Source organism: Engraulis encrasicolus, chromosome 14, assembly GCF_034702125.1.
Source record: "Engraulis encrasicolus isolate BLACKSEA-1 chromosome 14, IST_EnEncr_1.0, whole genome shotgun sequence".
NCBI classification, from domain to species: Eukaryota; Metazoa; Chordata; class Actinopteri; order Clupeiformes; family Engraulidae; genus Engraulis; species Engraulis encrasicolus.
In genome coordinates this window covers 33,843,263-33,864,309 of record NC_085870.1, presented here as the reverse complement: position 1 = coordinate 33,864,309, position 21,047 = coordinate 33,843,263, and the positions used below count along the sequence as shown (strand labels likewise).

Sequence of the window (21,047 nt, the reverse complement as noted above, 5' to 3'; positions counted from 1 at the left end):
ATGCCGGAGTATGACGTTATTGTTCTAGGGACAGGACTGAAGGTAAACGTTTAACATTTAGTTTTTTACGTTTGTTTAGTTTTGCCCTGTAATAACTGTCACTTTGGACAAGCATATCAGCTTTGCAATATATTGTAATTTGTTTATGCGTTATGCAATGTAATTTGTGCCGTATATGTACACTATATGCAATGTAATTTCTATATGTATATGCAATGTCATGTAATTTAAATACCTTTTGGGCCTTGGCCTATATACATTCCATATTGTTTCATGTGTGCATATTGGTTAAAGAGAGCTACTAAGCAATGACATTTTTGCAAAGTGTTGTACGTTTTTCCATATCATTTTGTTGTAGCATTTCAGTTGAGAAATGACAAGACGATGTTCATGACAGTCAGAAAGTCAGAACTTTCTCTTTATTTATCTGTCTCTACCTTTGCCCCCCCTCCTCTCTCTCTCTCTCTCTCTCTCTCTCTCTCTCTCTTTCTCTTTCTCTCTCTCTCTCTCTCTCTCTCTCTCTCTCTCTCTCTCTCTCTCTCTCTCTCTCTCTCTCTCTCTCTCTCTCTCAGGAGTGCATTCTGTCAGGTCTCCTGTCTGCAGCTGGGAAGAAGGTTCTCCATATTGACCGTAATGCGTACTATGGAGGAGAAAGTGCCTCAATCTCTCCCCTGGAAGAGGTCTGCTCATTCAAAACTTCTTTGTATAAGCCTATACTTAGACCCTGCTTACACATGTATGGTTATTGTTGTAAACATATCTGTTTAGTTCCACCTCCATAGAACGGATGTTTTTAACCCATTTTAGCCCAATGACTCGTATTATCGTATATGTTGTGTGACCTTTGGTGTCTGGAGTGACATATATGCTGCATTCAGGCTTTTGAGATTGTAGCTTTTAAAATAAAAACGTGGGTATATTACAGCTGAATGAACACATTCTAATGCAAGCTGAGGGTCTTATGGGTTTAAATGCAACTTATTTCATGTTTTTATGTGCATCAGAGGCTGAGATATTTATTTATTTTTAGGCTGAGGGCAACTTTCCCAACAAGGGTTTAGGCATTCAGCAGGTGTTTTTGCAAGTGCTTTGGGCATCAATGGAGTACTCTAAGGTGTATTTGTCAAAATGGTGTTTTTTTTAAAAATCCACATGCAGTAACCAGGATCAAAATATGTACATGGATAAAAACCTTTGTTTGTTTGTTTGTTTGTGCTTGCAGCTGTATAAAAGGTTCCAGGTCCCATGTCCTCCCAAGTCTATGGGGCAGGGGAAAGACTGGAACGTGGATCTCATTCCCAAATTTTTTCTCGGAAATGGTACAGACTTTTTGCACGCAGAGTCCCTTACAGTTGTGTTTCTCAGTGGTTCTCTTATGTTAGTCTTCATTTTTATCATGTAGCATATGAAGATGCATTAGTTGTTATCATGTGTTAAGGCTGTGTTTAGATCATGTTTTGCACTGCTTTACTTATGCTTGTCACATATCCCCAGAGGCATTGAGTAAAAGTAGAAGTACTTTTACAGTTTGTCTACTCCAATAGGAACAGTGGAATAAATGGTGTATAAACTAGATCACGTAGTGCTTTAATTACACCAGGGGAAGTACCTCTACTTCTTTATATACTTTTGCATAATATCCATCTCCATAGTCTGTGTGGGAATATTCATTTTATTCAGTGTTGTGTTTGTTGTCTGTCTCTGCAATGCAGGGCTGCTGGTGAAGATGCTGGTCTACACTGGAGTGACGCCGCGCTACCTGGACCTCAAGGTGGTACAGGGGAACTATATTTACCGTGCAGGAAAGCTCCACAAAGTCCCAGCCACCGAAGCAGACACTACAAACTCAGGTGAAGAAGATCATTTGGCTTTTCTTTTTTGTGATGTTTGGCCTTTATTATGACAGGACAGTATGAGAGGAGACAGGAAATGGTTGTGAGAGAGAGATGGGGTAGGGCTGGAACATGACCCCAGCCAGACTCGAACCGGGGTCCCCATGGGCAATGAAAGCCCAAATGTGGGGGGCTTAGCGCGCTGCGCCACAGCGCCCCTAACTTTTGTATATTTTTACAATCTATATCTATTACATTCTGTTTTAGTTTTTAGGCCTTCAGCCCAATTTATTACAATTACTGAGTCACATAGAACAGTGATTCCCAACCTTTTTCTTCAGGGACCCATGTTTTTACCATTGTAAGCTTTGGTGACCCAACCGTGCATTCACCTGCACGAGAGGGAGTCACATGATACCCTCTGTTTCCTGCGAAAACTCATTTTAGTTATTTTAGTCCTTTATTCCTCTTTGGTAAAATATAGAATGTTTACATTTACATGTTGTTGCTTCTATGCATATATTATTTAAATAAATGCTTTGTCATTTATTCAACATCGACTATGTAAGGTATTTAAAAATTAAACTCCCTAAAATCAAGAAGGCTTCGCAACCCTCTGTGGATCTTTGGCGACCCATAGGTTGGGTCACGACCCATAGGTTGGGAACCACATACATAGAACAAGCCGTGTGCTTGGGCAAGCAGACCTCATGGTTATGTTAATACTGTTTGTCGCAGATCTCATGGGCATGTTTGACAAGCGCAGGTTCCGCAAACTCCTGCAGTTCATTCAGAACTTTGAGAACGGCACCCCGCGAACATACCAAGACATGGACCCCAAGAGGACCCCGATGCGGGACGTCTTTAAACACTTTGAAGTGGGCCCTGACGTTATAGAGTTCATGGGACACTCCATGGCTCTGCAGCAGACAGACAAGTGAGTGAACCAAACTAGGGAGTCTGTACTGCAGGGTTGGGGAACCTTTTTTATTGGAGGGGCCACTTATACCCATGGATACCCATGGATGTGCTTACTTTGGTTGTGCTGTGTGATGTACAATGTGATGCACGACTGCATTAGTTGAACAAGATAAAAAGAAGGTCTGAAAAGAGTCTGTACAGGATCGTCCGTCAGTCATGGGTAAGCAGTTAGGGCAGGGATGTCAAACTCAGGCCCGGGGGCCAAATTTGGCCCGCGGAGCCATTTTATTCGGCCCGCGAGATCATTTCAAATGTGTATTACAGTTGGCCCACATACACCATTAATGTATAGAGTAACACAACTTGAACAATATATGTGCTGTATCACAGGATGTGCAGACACATTTGAACAGACAAATATGATGGGAAAGAGTGTATGTGAAATTTAACTATGAATATGAAGTGCATGCATGCCCAATTTTGGTCAATTTTTTAAAATAATTGTTGAGTTTGGCCCGTGACTTCGTTCCAGGTTTTGATTTTGGCCCTCAGTCAATTTGAGTTTGACACCCCTGAGTTAGGGCGTCAGACTTGTAGCCCAAAGGATGTCGGATCAACTCTCGACCCGCCAGGTTGGTGGGGGGAGTAATTAACCAGTGATCTCCCCCATCCTCCTCCATGACTGCATCCTTGCACAGGTGAGGCATAAATGCAATTTCGTTGTGTGCAATGTGCAGTCTATACTTGTGTGCTGCAGAGTTCTGTGTCACAATGACAATGGGAGTTGGAGTTTCCCAGTTGGCCTGTCTTTCTTTCGCTTAATGCATTATGTATTACAGCAATATTATTATTTTATTTTTTTCATAATTTTGTTATGTAGCTACCTGGATCAGCCCTGTGTCAACACCATCCAGAGGATTCAGCTCTACATGGAGTCTTTGAGCAACTGCAACCATAGTCCCTACCTCTACCCTGTCTATGGCCTGGGAGAACTATTTCAACGCTTTGCCAGGTAACACTGACTATAGTATAAGAATGTATGATAGCACAATACCATGTTCCAGTAATTTATCGTATTATAATTTATTACTGTACCTAGAGTTTACTTTTGTTATTCCAGTTATAAGATTTAGACATTAAGAGTTGATTTTGTCTGCCATTTGTGTTTTTCTACTGTAGACCATTGTTGTTTTGGCAACATCTGTAAATATTTCATAAAATCATAAACATCAATGTAAACAAACATAAATACAACCATGTATGTCAGGGGTGTCAAACTCAAATTGACTGAGGGCCAAAATCAAAATCTGGAACAAAGTTGCAGGCCAAACTCAATTTTTAAAAAAAATGGACTTAAAGCGTGCATGCATGCACTTCATTCTCATAGTTACATTTCACATTCACTCTTTCCCATCATATTTGTTGGTTAAAATGTGTCTGCACATCCTGTGACACAGCAAATTTCATGTTCAATTCGTGTTACGCTATACATTTATGGTGTATGTGGGCCAATTGTGAAACACATGTGAAATGATCTCACGGGCCGGAAAAAAATGGCTCCGCGGGCCAAATTTGCCCCCCTGGCGGTCTAAATTCATCCCTGACGTATGTAAACAGAAGAACATGACACTATGAAGCAGATGTGCTGGTGGTCTGTTAGCTAAACACATGCTGCGTCTAAACTGCTCTTTTTGTCTCTGCTGCAGGTTGAGTCCAGCGCGTGGTGGCACATTCATGCTGAATAAACCAGTGGATGACATTGTAATGGACAAAGAACAAGTGGTTGGGATAAAGTCTGGCAAAGATGTAAGCACATATTGAGTGCACTTTCAATCAAATAAGTATATCTACGGTATTTATATACAGTGCAAACTGTAGCACACAAAAGAAGGTGTCTTAATGAAACTCTGTGTACCAAACGTGTATCTGATTGCTTGTATTGCGTCATGACAGATGAAAAAATAGCCTTGCTTTCAGTAGAAATGTAATGCATTGCAATGCATTGTAGAATCTGACTGAATCAACTCGAATCGAATTGTTACTTCCCGAATGGTAATCCAATCAAATCATAAGGGCAGTTCCTATGCAAACCACTAGTAACCTCTCCATACTAGAATAATGTGTTTCTGTTGAAAGCTAATGATATTTGTTGTCTAATGATAAATGTTGTTTTTCTCATGTGTGTTGCTTCTCCGACTGCTGTATGTTGCCAGCTGTTTCGCTGCAAACAACTGGTGTGCGATCCCAGCTACGTGCCCAGTCGCGTGTATAGGCAGGGGCAGGTGATCCGTGTTATCTGCATCCTGGACCATCCAATCAAGAACACGAATGACGCCCACTCATGCCACATCATCATACCTCATGAACAGGTGCACCACAAGTCAGGTAAGACCAAAGAGGCTTGAGACAAGAGGGCTTACTCACGTCTTATTATATGGTTGTGACGTCATCTGTCGAATGCTCCATTCATTTCAACGGGGCTCCCCAACGTTCGGACGTCTGTTATTTTTCGATAACGGACGGGTTGGTCTATAACAGACCGCTGTCAATGGCAACAAGACTTTTCACTGCTAAAGCGACTTTTCATCAAGACTCTAATCAGCTGCTGTGATAGACAGCACCCGTTGTCCTGGCTACCGCTGTCAATGGCAACAAGACGTTCACTGCTAAAGCCACTGGCTTGTATACAAGTCAGTGGCTAAAGCGAATGTTTCATATCACTCCGCAGGGGGTCCGGTCTTTTGTCACTCTAATCAGCTGCTGTGATAGACAACACCTGTTGTCCTGGCTAGCCTACCTAGCTGTTGCCTAGCGGTGTTCCGCAACGGAACTGTTTTGTTTTGCGCAGCAACAATCTTAACATTAAATAGGTCTAAAGAAATGACCCCGCATGTGTGAATCATTTAAGTATATCCATATAATAAGCGGGTTAACTTTCGGCGAGTCGGTCGCTTTGTGGAATAGCAGCACTTCAGAGAGAACAAGACCCCTCCGCTCCGCGTCGGGGTCTAAAGATTCTCTCTGTCGTGCTGCTATTCCACGGTAGCGACCTTCTCGCCGAACGTTAACCCTTACATAACAGCGTAGTAGGAAATGATGGCGAGGGGAGTACGGAAATGTTATTCACTGTGGAACAGGTCATAGGACAGCGTGAATGTCTGTCAGCTGTCCTTAATTACCCCCAGCAATTACTGCTGACCAACAGCTGCCGTTACTTGGCCACAAATTATCCATCATGGTGTCGCCCCCACTGACCATGTGCAAGGGAGTACGAAAATGGCATCCATCGCACCCACTGACCAATGACCACGCAAGGGAGTTAATTTTCCATCCACTCGTGTCCTCAGGCAACGCCCCCGTACTACACCGTGGCCAATGCATTCCCCACCAAGAGATTGTTCTTTCTCTTGAGTTTCTTTGGGTAAGACCAATCGGTTCAATTGGCCACTGTAACAAGGGGTGCCCAGTAGGTAAAGGGGGATACATCACTGCACACTTGTCTTCCCTTTGCTGGTAATTTATTAGGAGAGCAACACGTTTCCCTGTTGCTTCATCAGGTTCACTCCTCTATGGGAGTAGGGCAGTCATGGGTACGCGGTTAGGGCGTCAGACTTGTAGCCCAAAGGTTGCCGGTTCGACTCCTGACCAGCCAGGTTGATGGGGGGAGTAAATAGCGATTAGCCAGTGCTCTCCCCCATCCTCCTCCATGACTGAGGTACCCTGAGCATGGTACCGTCCTGCCACACTGCTCCCTTGGGGCACCATTGGGGGCTGCCCCCTTGCATGGGTGAGGCATACATGCAATTATGTTGTGTGCCGTGTGCAGTGAACACTTGTGTGCTGTGGGGTGCTGTGTCACAATGACAATGGGAGTTGGAGTTTCCCAGTTGGGCTTTCACTTCACTTCACTATGCCCCCTGTTGTATTACAACTAACAACTAATGCTGTAGCGCTAATCAGCACCAGCTGGCTGTATTGCAGTGGTGAATACGTGGATTTGTTTCTTCTTACCAGAATGGCAATGACCATCTCATAATGTATTACTAAAGACTGTGTAATGTTGTAGTAGTGTAGTACCATGGTAGTAGAGTCTTTTCAATGAATAGTAGCGTGTTCCATTGGTGGAAAGGTAAGCATTACAAGGCTACCAGGGATCTAAATTAACACCTGCCAACCTGGTGCAATTCCAGTTTGGCTTGTAGAAAAGTAAAGTTCACCAGCCACTTTGATCCATTAGTGAGAGTGTGTTTGACTAGTAAGATTAACATTTACTCTGCATTTTGGCTGGTGATGAAAAAAGTTACACTAAAGAAGGCTCTGTGCCGCTACGCGTGGGTCTCTGCCCTCATGTTTTTAAATGAATAGCCATGTTTAAATAAAGTCTTTTTAGTCATTTTTGCACAAGAACAGTGCCTTGGACTCCCTTTTTGATAAGACGATGAAACAAGTTAATTTACAGTCCTGAAGGCTACACTCAGCACGAGATTCACATTCAAAGTGGGCCCCTTGTTAGCGCAGTAAATAGGCCTGATTCCTCTCTCTGATGGTTTCCCCTTTACCACTGTGTCCACAACAACGGTTTTGAAAAGGGCGGTAGGCTGCTCTGACTTCATCTGTCTTATCTCCTTTCACTATCCTCTTTCGTATTCCACAATTTCGTTGACTTCATTGACAATGACAATAAACTCCTTGAACTTTACGGTAAAGTCTTTGTTAAAGGTCACATGATGACCAGGAGAGATGAAAAGGAGATTCCTGCAAGGCTTATGGGGAAAGACCAGAGCAGAGATATGGAAGATGATCTGACTTAACTTGAAGAGCCATCTGCTTTCCTCCTCCCCCTATCTTCTCACAGACATCTACATCTGCATGATGTCATATGGCCACAACGTAGCGACCTCAGGGAAGTACATTGCTGTGGTGAGCACTACCGTGGAAACTGCAGAACCTGAGAAGGAAGTTCAACCTGCACTGGCACTCTTGGAGCCAATACAAGAAAAGTAAAGAGCATTTTTCCAGTTTCTTGTCTACACACACTATCACATTTCCTAATTCATGCCTATATACTGTATGTCGGCAGGCACCCTACATGGTCTGTGTTTCCCAAAAACAATAAAGTAGTACTTAAGCCTGTAGGCCTACTTGAGTATGAGGGACCCCAAGGCAATATAACGCATCACTAAAACTTTATACAGTACTACATACAATAGGTTCACTGGCTGACAATATATTTTCTTGCACATTCACTTTGCACAAGCATGTTATGTCCTGTTTCATGTTATTATACACTATCACTATTTCCTGTTTCACCTCTATCACTCCTTCCTGTTTTCATGTGATAGATTCTCTCTCTCTCTATTTCTCTCTCTCTCTCTCTCTCTCTCTCACACACACACACACACACACACACACACACACACACACACACACACGTATACTATTTGTGTGTTGGTGTGCTTAGTGATGTTGTTGTAACTGCCCCATAGGTTTGTCTCCATCAGCCACGTGATGGCCCCAACAGATGATGGGAGGCGGAGTCAGGTATGTTACATGTAATAGCAATCAGTCATTTCACAACCAACTCAAACAAAACACAACTTCAGTTAAGTAACTGTCATCAGTATCAAGGTGACAAGATGACAAGAGCGGTGACTTTACTTACAAAGCTTGGGATAAATAAAGTCTGTCTTTCTGTCTGTCTGTTTGTACACACACGTCATGTAGCCCTTTCATTCATAATGGGATGGCCAGAGAATTCCTCTATTAAAGCTTAACTACATCACAACACAACTATGACATTACTAAGACTTAGTAAGTAACAGATAACACATAGTGATCAGTAATAATGTTACTACAGAGACTGCATAAAGGGGTTAAGGCAGCAAACCTCTTCAATAGTTGTCAATAATGTGTCTATGAACTTAATATTGAAATGAATGTAACTCTATGGTTTAGTGGTAGTAGTGGTAGCCTAGAAATCTAGACGCCTCTAGCGATATATTTGTACCCCATATTGAGTAGTCACATCCAACACAGCCACGTCTTGTGTCTCTCTGCTCAGATCTTTGTGTCGCGCTCCTACGATGCGACCAATCACTTTGAGACGGAGTGCGATGACATCAGTGACCTATACTACCGCATCACAGGCACCAAGTTCACCACGGGAGACATCCAGAGAGGAGAGTCTGATGACGAGGAGAAGAAATAAATGTCACAGTGGCAGCAGTTATGGACATCCATCCCAACTTTACAATGATTTGACTCTCGTATTTGTCCATAATCACAAAGAAATGCTGATTCAATAATGAATGAAATGTATTTATATTATTAGATTCGCACAGAATGGTGATAAAGTCATTCATTCAAGACAAGTACACTGTCACATCTCTCATGTCTGCTGCATCCTTTGTTTTGCATAGTGTTTTTTTTTTAATTATTGTGGAGTCCTCTTTGGAGTTGGAGGAAGGGGGAAATATGATTCCAAAGACCCGTTTGAGGTTGTCTGGCGGCAAACGCCAAACTAAATCACAAGTGTGATCTAGCAATTCGAAAAGAATGCGCAAGGCAGCATGGGTACTCCCAGGCTACGTTTGAGGACTATTTCAGTGTCATTAACACCTTCATAAGGTTTTATTATGTTTTATAAGTCATTTAGCAGTGGTGGCCCTTGATTGACTTACTTTCTGTCAATTCATGGATTCCTTCTGATTGTTTTTGTTGAATGCCTATATCAAAATAAAGCATCTGACCAAGTCATTTAGCCATGCACTACATATTTTGCATCTGCATCTAGTGAGTGTGGATGAAATGTTCACAAGCACCAATACAAAAAAAAACGTCTTCAACCTATTAGTCCGTAGGCTATCCTGAGGATATCCGTTCCTGACTTGCGTTTTCTGAGTGTGCAAATTGTTATATATGTCTACGCATCAGCATGCATCTTGATTTATCTTACTAAGTGTAGGCCTTTGTACTGTATGTCTATGCAGAAGCATGCATCTTAGTGGACAATGATACAAATACCGATGACAGCTTCACCCATGCACGTGCAAGCAGTCTACTCTCCCTCTGTACTGGGCTTGGCATGTGCTGAGCATGACACTAGTGTCTGTCTGTATATCAAACAAAGACCCATCTTCAGGATTAAGGCCAATGCTTATGTCCTTGAGATGCGATGAGGTCCCTCCCTCCAGATGAAATTGCATCATTGACGTACACAACGCACCTAATGAGATCAATGGAGTTTATGTATGTGGCATTACTTGCACATGGGGGAGGAGGAGGAGGAGGAGAGCATTACTCTATGAGGGGTAGGTGATTTAGTCTAGAGTCTGAGCAGAAGGAGGATGACAACATTACTTCACATGGGAGAGATGGTTTAATCTAGTCTAGAGGAGGAGGAGAGCATATATCTACGAGGTGGTTTAGACTAGAGGCTGAGGAGGAGGACGAAGGGAGGTGGGAAGTCTAAAACTAGGAAAGAGGAGGATGACCAGAGGGAGGAGGAGGCCGTGTGTAGCAGACTGACATTTAAAGGGATTAATGAAGATTAGTATTCCAGTGAAGGTCAGTAATCACCACCGCGGAGGGAGATTACACACACTCTCCACAGTCAGAGCAAATACATGCCTCAAATGCAGCGATTACACACACATTCCAGTTGGGGGGTCCAGTCGTCAGTGGCCCTGATTAGATAACCCAACACACACACACACACAAACAACCATACACACACACATACGGCAAATACATTATCTAAGCTTCAGAGTAAAGCAGTCACAGTTTCGTCCACCACCACCAGCCCTCCTATTATGAATCAATCACTTCCCTCTGACTCAGACTCTAGGGTTATTATTTGGCCTGTGTGAGATCATTTCAAATGTGTATTATAGTTGGCCCAATAATGCAAAGTAACATTACTGTTGAACACAAAATTTGGCGTGGCCCAGGAATAAGAGTGGGCCCAGGACAGTGTCCTCTCATATTCTGCCGAATATGTGTTGGGACATTTGAATTATCATAAATGGTGGGATTGAGTGTTTGTGAAATTTGCTTCATAAGTACTTAGTGCTTGCTTGCACGCTTTTGGTCCATTTTAACTCAATAAATATCGAGTTTGGCCTGCAACTTTGTCACAGATTTTGACCCATTGTGAATTTGAGTTTCGCACCCCTGTTCTACAGGCACTCCTCCTCACTCCTCTGGTATCATTGACATGACCTCACTGTGTTCTTCTTAATATCCTAAGTCCGGTCCTCTCTTGTGCTTGTGGCCTAGTGGTGACGTCGCAAGAGCTCGCAAAAGCACAAGTCAAATGTAATTGGGATGGTGAATGAAAAACAGTTCCTCAAAAGTTATTGCGGCTAGGCTGACAGTTGGGAAACGTTATTGTCAAAGAAGGTGGATCTCACAAGAAGCGTCATTTTGTTTCTTTTCCGGTATCCACTTTATGTTGGGTGAACGCCCCTTTAGGAGACCTTCGGTCAGGAGACCTTCGGAGTCCTGAGGTTGAGAATCAATGAAGCGCTGTAGATGGCGGTAGCGTACGTCTTGCGCAAACACCTCAAAAAGAGAAGAAGAAGTAGGGGACAACGCCCCCCTAGGAGACCCAACTTGAGCACACGCTTTTGCATTGAGTGGGCATGTTTTGCGATATCTTGGTTTGATTCAGTATTTTTGTTATCGTCTTCTCCACGGAGGAGGGGCCACAAGCACAAGTGGAGGATGGGAGTGTGCATATTGGAATGCACTCATTGACACCTCACTGCACCACTCCTCTGTCATCATTGACACGACTGCACTCAACATGATCTCCAAAAATTCCGTGCTCCTGGACACGGATGTTAAGGGCACAAAATCCGTGTCCAGGAGCACGGATTTTGCCAAAATTCCGTGCTCCTGGACACAGAATTGTTTTCCGTGCTCCTGGACACGGAATTGTTTTCCGTGATAGACACAGAGACGTGCTCTCTCTATAGGCTACTCCCACAGCTCTATGTTTGCACAGTCTTGTATTTTCTCAGGATTTTTTTAATTTCATTTTTTTTTTCTCAAAAAAAAAAACATTTCCTACTGACAGGTTAGGGTTAGGGATTGTTTTGGTCTGGGCACAGCTAGTTTTCTTTCATTCATTATATGAATTTGATAGCCTAGCAACCAACTGGAAAAGGTATTTCTCAAAAATATGTCTTTAATGACAGGTTAAGGTTGGGGAATGTTTTGGTCAGGGCACAACTTAAATTGCTATAGCATTATTTTGTTTAGGATTAGCATTTGGTATGTATTTTCTAATGATAGAGTTACACAGTGCTGTGGTAATAGCCTATAGAAAGCACTTCCGTGTGCCCATCACGGAAAACAATTCTGTGTCCAGGAGCACGGAATTTTGGCAAAATCCGTGCTCCTGGACACGGATTCCGTGTCCTTAACATCCGTGTCCAGGAGCACGGAATTTTTGGAGATCAGGCTGCTGCACTCCTATCGTTACTGCCCTGCCCCCGCTCAGAAACCAGTGAGTGTGAAATTTGCGAATTTGTATGGTCTGGAATTATTTTGCACTTAAAAACTTTAAAGGCAGCCTAATCTGAAGGTTTGTCAGACACATAGAAGCCAATACAGTTATCTCCACTCTAAATCGTAATACTCATAATCATGTCTGTTACAAAGAAAATAACAGCAACAAAGGCCTAGTTATCACAACACAATAATAACAAACTACAAAATACCAAATACACATTTTTATTACACATATTTTACAACTTTACAATGTATCCATTCAGAAAACGTCTCTGCACACACACATATGATAAACATACCTGAACAGCCATGGCAACGAATTACTCACTCACTGTCACCATTTTGCGTTCTCCGTGTACTGGTTTCATGGTAACATGTACTCTCATTGCATTTGTCTGGCACAGAGATTTTGAAGGCCTTCTACCATGTGTCTCTTTCAGAACATACGCTATACTTATGATCATTAGTCTAAGAACAGAATGTAATTTTGAAAAGCTCTGTGGGGTTGATTCTCCACCCATGTCATTGTATTGAAGGCCAGGTTAGTGTATTGAAGGGCAGGTCAGTGTATTGAAGAATAAGTCAATGTATTGAAGGCCATGTCATTGTGAAGGACCTGTCCTTGAGATTTCTCCTCCACAGTCACCTCCAACCACATCCTGGAACTCTCCCCCGAGAGGGTGGACAGTAGTCTGATCTGCCATTTCCCCTTCCTTTTTGTTCCCACACTGCTGGTATATCCAATATCGCAACCAATCCCGGGCTACTATATAGTACATCAGTACATAACACAGTGTCAATTCAACACTTCAGTGAGTGAGATCAAATATACTCTCAAGAAAGTGTTAATTTTGACTCCAACTCATTCAACACTCAACTCACTGGCTGCCAGCTATTTCCAAAACTAAAAGAGCCTCATACTGCCATAGATTTTTCATTGGCAGAGGGTGTTCCTGTTTTAAATGGTGCGCGTATAGAGGTCAATGGCAGTGAGTCAGTTAAGAGAGAGCAATTGAACAGTCTTTGGTAGCGTATTTGGTCTTACTACACAAGCTCTGGGTTGGCAGGCGGAGGAGGAGGGATGAGGCCGGCAGCTGTGATCCTTCTCTCACTGCTCAGGAAGTTGAAAGTAGCACACGCATGTTCCTGTGGATGGGACAACATGTGATGTGGCGTTACTTCATGTATACTGTACTGTCCTGTTAACATACCGTCCTGCCAATAAGAGTCAAATAAAACATACTGTAGAACGGACAACATATTACATATGGCTTTATTGTACCGTCCTGTCAATAAGTGTCAGATAAATTACCATCAACTAAAATGTCCTGTGAAGAGGCAACATATGATATGCCGTTAATATACTGCACTGCAAATAACGGTCAGATAAATTGTCAGTCAACTTGGTAAAATGAGATGGTTAATGATACAGAGATAAAGCTGCACAGACACTGGCGTAGTTGCCATTCCTTGCTAAACTAGTGAAGCACTTTGAGCTACATATTATATGAATTATGCAATATGAACAGGGCTCTAAATTAACCTTTTCCACCACCAGCCAATTTGGCTAGTAGACATTTTTTCTTACCAGCCAAGCAGAAGTTCAACTAACCATTTGTTAATCTCGCCAAAATAAGCGCCTAGTTACGTTTTTTAAATCATGGTTATTTTATTCAACTATTTCCACAACACAAACACTACAGGCCTACATACTATACATAATAAGCATATTATATATACTTTTCATTATTTTTTAAATTTCTGCTTTATTTTTACCTTTATTACTAAGTCCTAATCCATTTCAGAGTGAACAACAGTGAATCACACAACACGAGCCACACACATAACAAACCTTTAACATACAACCAAACACACAGCCAAACACTACAAAACCTCACATCCGCACACCCCAAGGAAGGAGAAGAGATTAGAGGAAAAGTAGAGGAGAGAGGAGGAGAGGAGAGGATCACACACAAACACACACACACACACACACACACACACACAAAATGTTTTCAGACCTGGCGCACGCAATAGCATGGAGTAGCCGCTGCTTCGGAAAGCCCACGGTGGGATAGGCTTAACGTTCGTCATACAAGCAGCGGTTTACCATTCATAATTTACTGTACTCGGGCGCTACCAGCCATATTGACAGGTAGGGCTGGGCGATATGGAAAAAAAACGATATCACGATATGGATTACTTTATATCACGATAACGATATATATCACGATATAGCACAATTACATACATTTTCAGTTATTCTCTTTATTTGCTCTTTATTTTTTCATTTCGCAAAACAACCTTTCTTTAAAATGGATCTTTTTATTCTTACTTTTACAGTTACATGAACTTATAGTGTGTATTGTGACAACATGAAATGTAATTAAATGATATTCAATTGTATAAAATTGATCAAATTACTATCACGATATAAACGATATAGGAGAAAGGTCACGATGTACACTTTTAGATCACGATAACGATATATATTGTCATATTGCCCAGCCCTATTGACAGGTAGGTAATTTTTTCTACTAGCCGTGTTTGGCGGTTGACGGGTGTTAATTTAGAGCCCTGTCATATGAATACGAATACAGCTCATTATTATGCATTGATGATAACAGGAGGCGTATCCTCACCGTGGCCTGCACCTCCACTGAGATGCCTTTCTTCTTCAGGAACGCCATCACCTCTGGGTCAAGCCTCTCCATGCGGCCCCCTGTACCAAGTACCAGCACCTCTGGAAGTACACACCACACGGGACATAAGACATACCATCAGCTCAATCCAGCTAGATACACTCACATTGGACACGTGAGACACTCATCCAAAACAGAGATTTTCTTTATTTATCCCAACCTAGAAAATTGGGGCAAGGTCTGTCTGTCTGCCTTACCAATTCGAGGTTCGAGCATGTAGAACAGTGCCAAGCTCTCAATGGTGATGTCCTTGTGGCTGCCAACCTACAGGACAAGACAGGAGGACAGACATTGCTCTTTAAGAAATTCTAGAATTTCTAGGAAATGCACGTCATGGGGACATTTATGCCATTACATAATTGCATTTAGCCAAGGGAAGTAGAGTTGCCCAGCCGGGACTTGAACCCTTCTGGGGAAGTAAACTGGGGCTCTGACCGCTACACCAAAGAGCCAGGCTCGTTGGCATGACAGTCACAACACATCCACAACCCTAGTGATGGTCACTCCATCACATGCATAATTGCCAAACCAATTAAATGAATTCATCAATCAATTATATTAATATGTATGGCTCATTACATTCCACTGGAGGATGGCGGGGGGGATGACGGCACAGGGCCCGATGACGCGGTTGCCGTCGATGTTGAAGCCAGTGGGGCTGTAGCTCTGGATCATGGCACCGCCATCTTTCTCCCCTCGCATCAGCGTCACCGTCGTCCTCTGATACAGCTCGTCATCTGCCGGACCCAGCCGGTGCCCACGCACCAGGGTCGGGCTGCAAAACACACACACACACACACACCATGTAAACATGCACATACACACACCACATGTAAAACACACATACCATGTGTTAACATACACATGGGTGGTTGACGTTTAAGGGCGTAACGCAAAAAAAAAAAAAGTTTTTCCAATTCCTGAAAAAAATGATGGGGAAAAAATTGAAAAAAATAGAAAAAAAAAGCACTTAGTGGTCCGTGGAATTTCGCCTTATTTTTGCCATTTTTTTGGGAAAATGTGTCCTGCATCAACACATTGCATAGGCATGTCACACCGCAGGAAAATGAAGTCACACCACAGGAAATTCCCTGCATTATGGCCATTTTTATTATTTTGTATACATGACTGACATCTGAGCTCATGCTAACTTGATAATGATATTGTGTTTAATCTTAATATGTGTTTTCATTTATAAAAAAACTTTTGGTAACACTTTATTTTAGGGATACATCTATTAGCACTAATACATACAATGTGCCTGTATAAGTAACTTGCAAGGCATGTACAAAGCAAAATCAAACATTTGTTAGGCATGTATTCACAAATGTCTTGTTCATGCACAATAAGGAATTTATTACCAATTTAACCTTAGGACCTAGTATGCCTTAGTGTTTGCTTAGTACATGCCTTACAAGTTACTTATGCAGCCATTAACATTATAGATGTATCCCTAAAATAAAGTGTTACCGAACTTTTTTCCTTCTATAAGAGCAGTCACACCACAGGACACCATAAAATGAACCTAAGAATTGCGTGAGAGAAACATTGCAATATGAAGACAGTATGGGATGCAAATTATCGATTAATTCATGAATCATTAGTTGATAGCCTTATCGATCGACTTACGATTAATTGATAAGCGGGGTTTTCCCCCCAGAAATCTCAATGTTTATCGGGAAAAAAACTACTAAATCTAACAATTTTAATAAAAAATTAAGATAAAATACCACATTTAAATTAATTCTATTTCAATTCTTTAATCCAAAGGTGATTTAAATATTCCCACTATTCACACCCCTCTTCACACACACTCTTCACATGGCCATTTCACCTGGGTCTGTTGTCAGTTGAATTGTCGATTAATTGCGATTAATGTTTTTTAATCGATTAACGCATTGATCGATGCAAGTCGATTAATCGTTTGCATCCCTAATATTAAGAGGTTAATAGTCACCTTAAACTTCCACAGCACTCTCAAATAACTGAGGTACTGACTGGCTAGGAACCAGTTTTTTAAGGTTTATATGTAAAATATCCTGCGGTGTGACTGTAACATTAATGAAACCTGGAATATAATATATATATAAATTAACCAACAACATTTTGAATAATGTATGAAGCATTTGGCATGATTGCATAAATATTAACTTTATATTAAGATATGTGAATGTGAAAAAAAACTCAAGACAGTAATATTAACTACAAGTTCAATTTTGTAACACAAATTGCGTCCTGTGGGGTGACAGGTATGTCAATGTTTGTGAACGGGCAGCTGCAAGGCCAACTACAAGGGTCTTAAAGACTGGCTCCTAACCAGTCAGTACCTCAGTTATTGGAGAGTGCTGTGGAAGCTTAAGCTTAAGGTCTTCACATTGCAATGTTTCTGTCACGCAATGCTTAGGTTCTTTTTATGGTGTCTTGTGGTGTGACTGCTCTTATAGAAGGAAAATAGTTTTTTTATAAATGAAAACACATATTAAGATTAAACACAATATCATTATCAAGATAGCATGAGCTCAGATGTCAAGTCATGTATACAAAAGGATTAAAATGGCCATAATGCAGTGAATTTCCTGTGGTGCGACTTCATTTTCCTGCGGTGTGACATGCCTATGCAATGTGTTGATGCAGGACACATTTTCCCAAAAATGGCAATGGACCGCTAAGTGCTTTATTTTTTTCTTTTTTCCCCCCCAATTTTTTTCATACATTTTTTCAGGAACTGGAAAAACCTTTTTTTTGCGTCACGCCCTTAAACGTCAACCACACATAGTGTCCTACCATCATACAGTCAATCCGGAAAGTATTCACAGCGCTTCACTTTTTTCACATTTTATTATCTTACTGCCTTATTCCAAATGCTACAAATGAATCTCTGTTGTCAAAATCCTACACAAATTATTCCATTATGACCATGTGAAAAACAAGTTGTCTTGACAGTTTTGTAAATATGATTTCTTTGTTTTTTATTTTTATAAATTTTCAAAAGTATTCACAGCCTTCGCTTTAAGCTTATACTTTGTAGAACCACCGAAATTAAAAGGGATTAAAACGGAGGTCATCGGTGTGTGTTTCAACCTTTCAGTACATTGAAATTGTACATTTCAAGTCTGCACCTCGCTAAAATAGATGGGTGTGAGTTTTGAATGAAATCCTATGGAGAGTATCATGATCTGCTTCTGTAGTCACAGTGCATGTTGACATGCATGCTTCTTTAGGTGTAATTCAGATTTCCAATGTTGACGGCATCCATACATCGCCAAACTTTGTCAGTCCCACAACCATGCTTGACTGATGCCCTTTTAGTGTAAAACTCACTTGTTTACCCCCACACATGCTTGACGCCATCTAAAGCAAATTTGTTGAAATTGAACTTGTAGTTAATATTACTGTCTTGAGTTTTTAATTTTTTTCACATTCACATATCTTAATATAAAGTTAATATTTATGCAATCATGCCAAATGCTTCATACATTATTCAAAATGTTGTTATAATTTATATATATATTATATTCCAGGTTTCATTAATATTACAGTCACACACAGGATATTTGACATATAAATCTTCACATAAAAAAATGTTTCTTCTCATCTAAGACTAATATGAAACATAATGTACCACATCTTCTTTATTGACATTTGTTTTTAAGAGGAAAAATAACAGTTTTGTAGGTTTTTAACCAATGTTACGAAAAAACAAGGCGTCACGTCTCCCACCCATATACTACATGCCAGTTTGCAACTACAATCTAGGAAATATCATTTGAAGTTGCCAGCAAATAATGGACATCTGCCAGCCAGAAAATAACATGAAAGCAATTAAACAGGTTATGCAATTGAGAATTACATACTGACAGCAATCAACTACAGGCAAGGGGTGCACTGGCAGAGGTGTACTTGTGTACTATAACATGATCATACTTCAATTACACTGAGCTGCGATGTTAATGTTGCTGTAATGCCGAAGTGACGTTGAAACAAATTGTTGGAAAACTAATTAAGTAAACTAATTTGGTGTAGTAGCATCTTCGAACGCCCCCTTCTATCAACAGAGGTCACATAACAGGAACAGAGCTAGGCTCTCTTCTGAGTGCTCACATCTATCTCGCAGCCCAGAATAATAAAGTCAGTAGATTAACGGACCGGATAAATCAAACATACCTTAATACAAAAGATGAAACTCTGGGGCTCAGTCGTAAACCATGCCTAGAGCCCCGGTAAAGGGCTCTTGCACACGCTTGAAGAGCCATGGTGAAGTCCTTTACTACGTTGTGCAACTCGCCGGTCTACTGATGGGGGACTGCAATCGATGATGCACACCCCTACTTCCGGTCCCTGTAGCAACCCAATGTAAGTAGGCTGCCGGATGTGAGTGCCCGGATATCCGCCAGAGTATTTGCATGCATTTGCATTCATTTCCACCATCAGGAATGCTTTGCGGTACCACAGCTACCCTATGTGAGTCGCGCTGTGTCGCCTGACGGTCCCTTCTATAATATGATTGTAGCCTACCGTAACAACTCGGCCTCGGCCCCCGCCGCAAATATCCACCACACCACCACGGGTCCTCTGGTGTTGTGGCCGTTTTAGGATCTTTTTTTCATATCCAATATTTGCACATTGAATTTAGGGTGGCCAAACCATGCCATGTCATGAAGAACGTGCATCACATTATTTAAACAGCTCGTGTAAACAGTTATCCTGAGTGCCCGTCTTTTTGGAGATCGGAGGCTTGATGAGCAAAGAGATGGGAGAGAAATTAGTTGTGCGCGCGCACACACATCTGCACAATATCCACCGGACACGAATTTACTGGCTCCAATATTTCAGCGTCCCGTTTGATTCTGTAGCCTATTGACACTTTTAAGTTTAGTAGCACAATCAAATGAATAGGCCATGTCTAAATTATATGCTGCAGTCTCCGATGTGCCTAGTTTCACGTGTTGTTGGCATCACCAAGTAATCTGCACAATATGCGGCATAACTTTTCGAGTGCTACATTTAGACCGGGTAAAGTATCGAGCATGGTCTGTCCCTTCAATAATATTAAGAGTGTCCTGTAACAACTCGGTCTCGGCCCCCGCCGCAAGTATCCTCCACCACGAAGGTCCTCTGATGTTGTGACCGTTTTAGGATATTTTCATATAATACAGAAATAAGAGCGTGCGCGCGCGCCTCTGACTGTATCTAGACACGGAGGGAAAATGGCTCCAATATTTATATTCAGCGCCCAGTTTAATTCTGCACTGACACTTTTAAATGTTGCCTACATGACACAATCAAATGAGTAGGCTATGTCTACCAATAATAATGGCACTATGCGGCATGGATCGCGTGTTGTTTTTGCACCACCAAATAATAACTACAGTTACTACACACAATATGCGGCATAGACCTAGCTGCTGTTTTCTAACTCAGAGAGAAGGCTATGCCCAGATATTCTTTTAACTTGTAGGATATCCTGATGTTATGTTTCACTAATGTAAGGAGTAAAACTCAGAAACTTCCCGAGTGCTAGCTACATTTAGACTGGTAAACTCGTGACTTTAATGCCTTCCGAAACGGGCTATTCCAGTGTCTGTGACAGTGCATCTATTTTAGGCTATACTGTGCAAAACTTTTTATTTAACGTTGCGAATGGAGGATGATTTGCTTAGACACGCACGTGCTTCGGAGCAGCTAGAACTGTGCAAGATGACTGCTGCAGGTTTCAGCTCAGTCCTCCTGTATAATAAAAACAAAATAATGCCGACGAGAAAGTAACGCCGTTATCTTTTGATGGATTCCCTTTGGGTGCCCGGTTGAGACAGTTTAATTTTCACACCCAAATCAATTCGGTTTTAAGTTATAATTTAATTTTATTATTATTATTATTATTTTGATGTTATTGGTCACCGGGCCTATTCTTTTGATTGGGAGATCAAGGAACTCTCTGGTGTCGCCGAAACGGCGATGTGCTGTGGGCTCTTTACGCACTATGTCCCTTGTATCTTCAGTCAGACTCAAATCGGACCGAAATCAAGTAGCTGAGGTTAAACTGTCGTAAATACACGCCTGATATCGAGTAGCTGAG

The 21,047-nt window shown here is 41.6% G+C and overlaps 2 protein-coding genes across 2 annotated transcripts; one reads left to right on the top strand and one right to left on the bottom strand.

Moving 5' to 3' along the window:
• Positions 1-9,500, top strand: LOC134463277 (rab GDP dissociation inhibitor beta-like). The gene is made up of 11 exons (XM_063216488.1): positions 1-42; positions 573-680; positions 1,223-1,319; positions 1,713-1,850; positions 2,571-2,769; positions 3,634-3,765; positions 4,460-4,559; positions 4,967-5,138; positions 7,609-7,753; positions 8,240-8,294; positions 8,815-9,500. The coding sequence occupies exons 1-11, from the start codon at positions 1-3 to the stop codon at positions 8,959-8,961; spliced, it is 1,335 nt and encodes a 444-aa protein (XP_063072558.1). The 3' UTR covers positions 8,962-9,500.
• Positions 9,501-12,475: 2,975 nt separating this feature from the next.
• On the bottom strand, positions 12,476-19,304 carry ndufaf3 (NADH:ubiquinone oxidoreductase complex assembly factor). The gene is made up of 5 exons (XM_063216486.1): positions 19,136-19,304; positions 15,551-15,746; positions 15,169-15,235; positions 14,912-15,012; positions 12,476-13,415 (listed from the first exon to the last, which is right to left on the bottom strand). The coding sequence occupies exons 1-5, from the start codon at positions 19,222-19,224 to the stop codon at positions 13,314-13,316; spliced, it is 555 nt and encodes a 184-aa protein (XP_063072556.1). The 5' UTR covers positions 19,225-19,304; the 3' UTR covers positions 12,476-13,313.
• Positions 19,305-21,047: the final 1,743 nt, after the last annotated feature.

Bases quoted from the DNA above. Each gene is read 5' to 3' on its own strand.
- LOC134463277 (XM_063216488.1), top strand. From the start codon at position 1: ATGCCGGAGTATGACGTTATTGTTCTAGGGACAGGACTGAAG. The intron at 2,770-3,633 runs GTGAGTGAACCA...TTTGTTATGTAG, and splicing joins GCTCTGCAGCAGACAGACAA to CTACCTGGATCAGCCCTGTG. The intron at 7,754-8,239 runs GTAAAGAGCATT...ACTGCCCCATAG, and splicing joins TTGGAGCCAATACAAGAAAA to GTTTGTCTCCATCAGCCACG.
- ndufaf3 (XM_063216486.1), bottom strand. From the start codon at position 19,224: ATGGCTCTTCAAGCGTGTGCAAGAGCCCTTTACCGGGGCTCTAGGCAT. The intron at 15,236-15,550 runs GTAATGAGCCAT...CTTGTCCTGTAG, and splicing joins CCGCCATCCTCCAGTGGAAT to GTTGGCAGCCACAAGGACAT. The intron at 15,013-15,168 runs GTAAGGCAGACA...GTGTACTTCCAG, and splicing joins CATGCTCGAACCTCGAATTG to AGGTGCTGGTACTTGGTACA.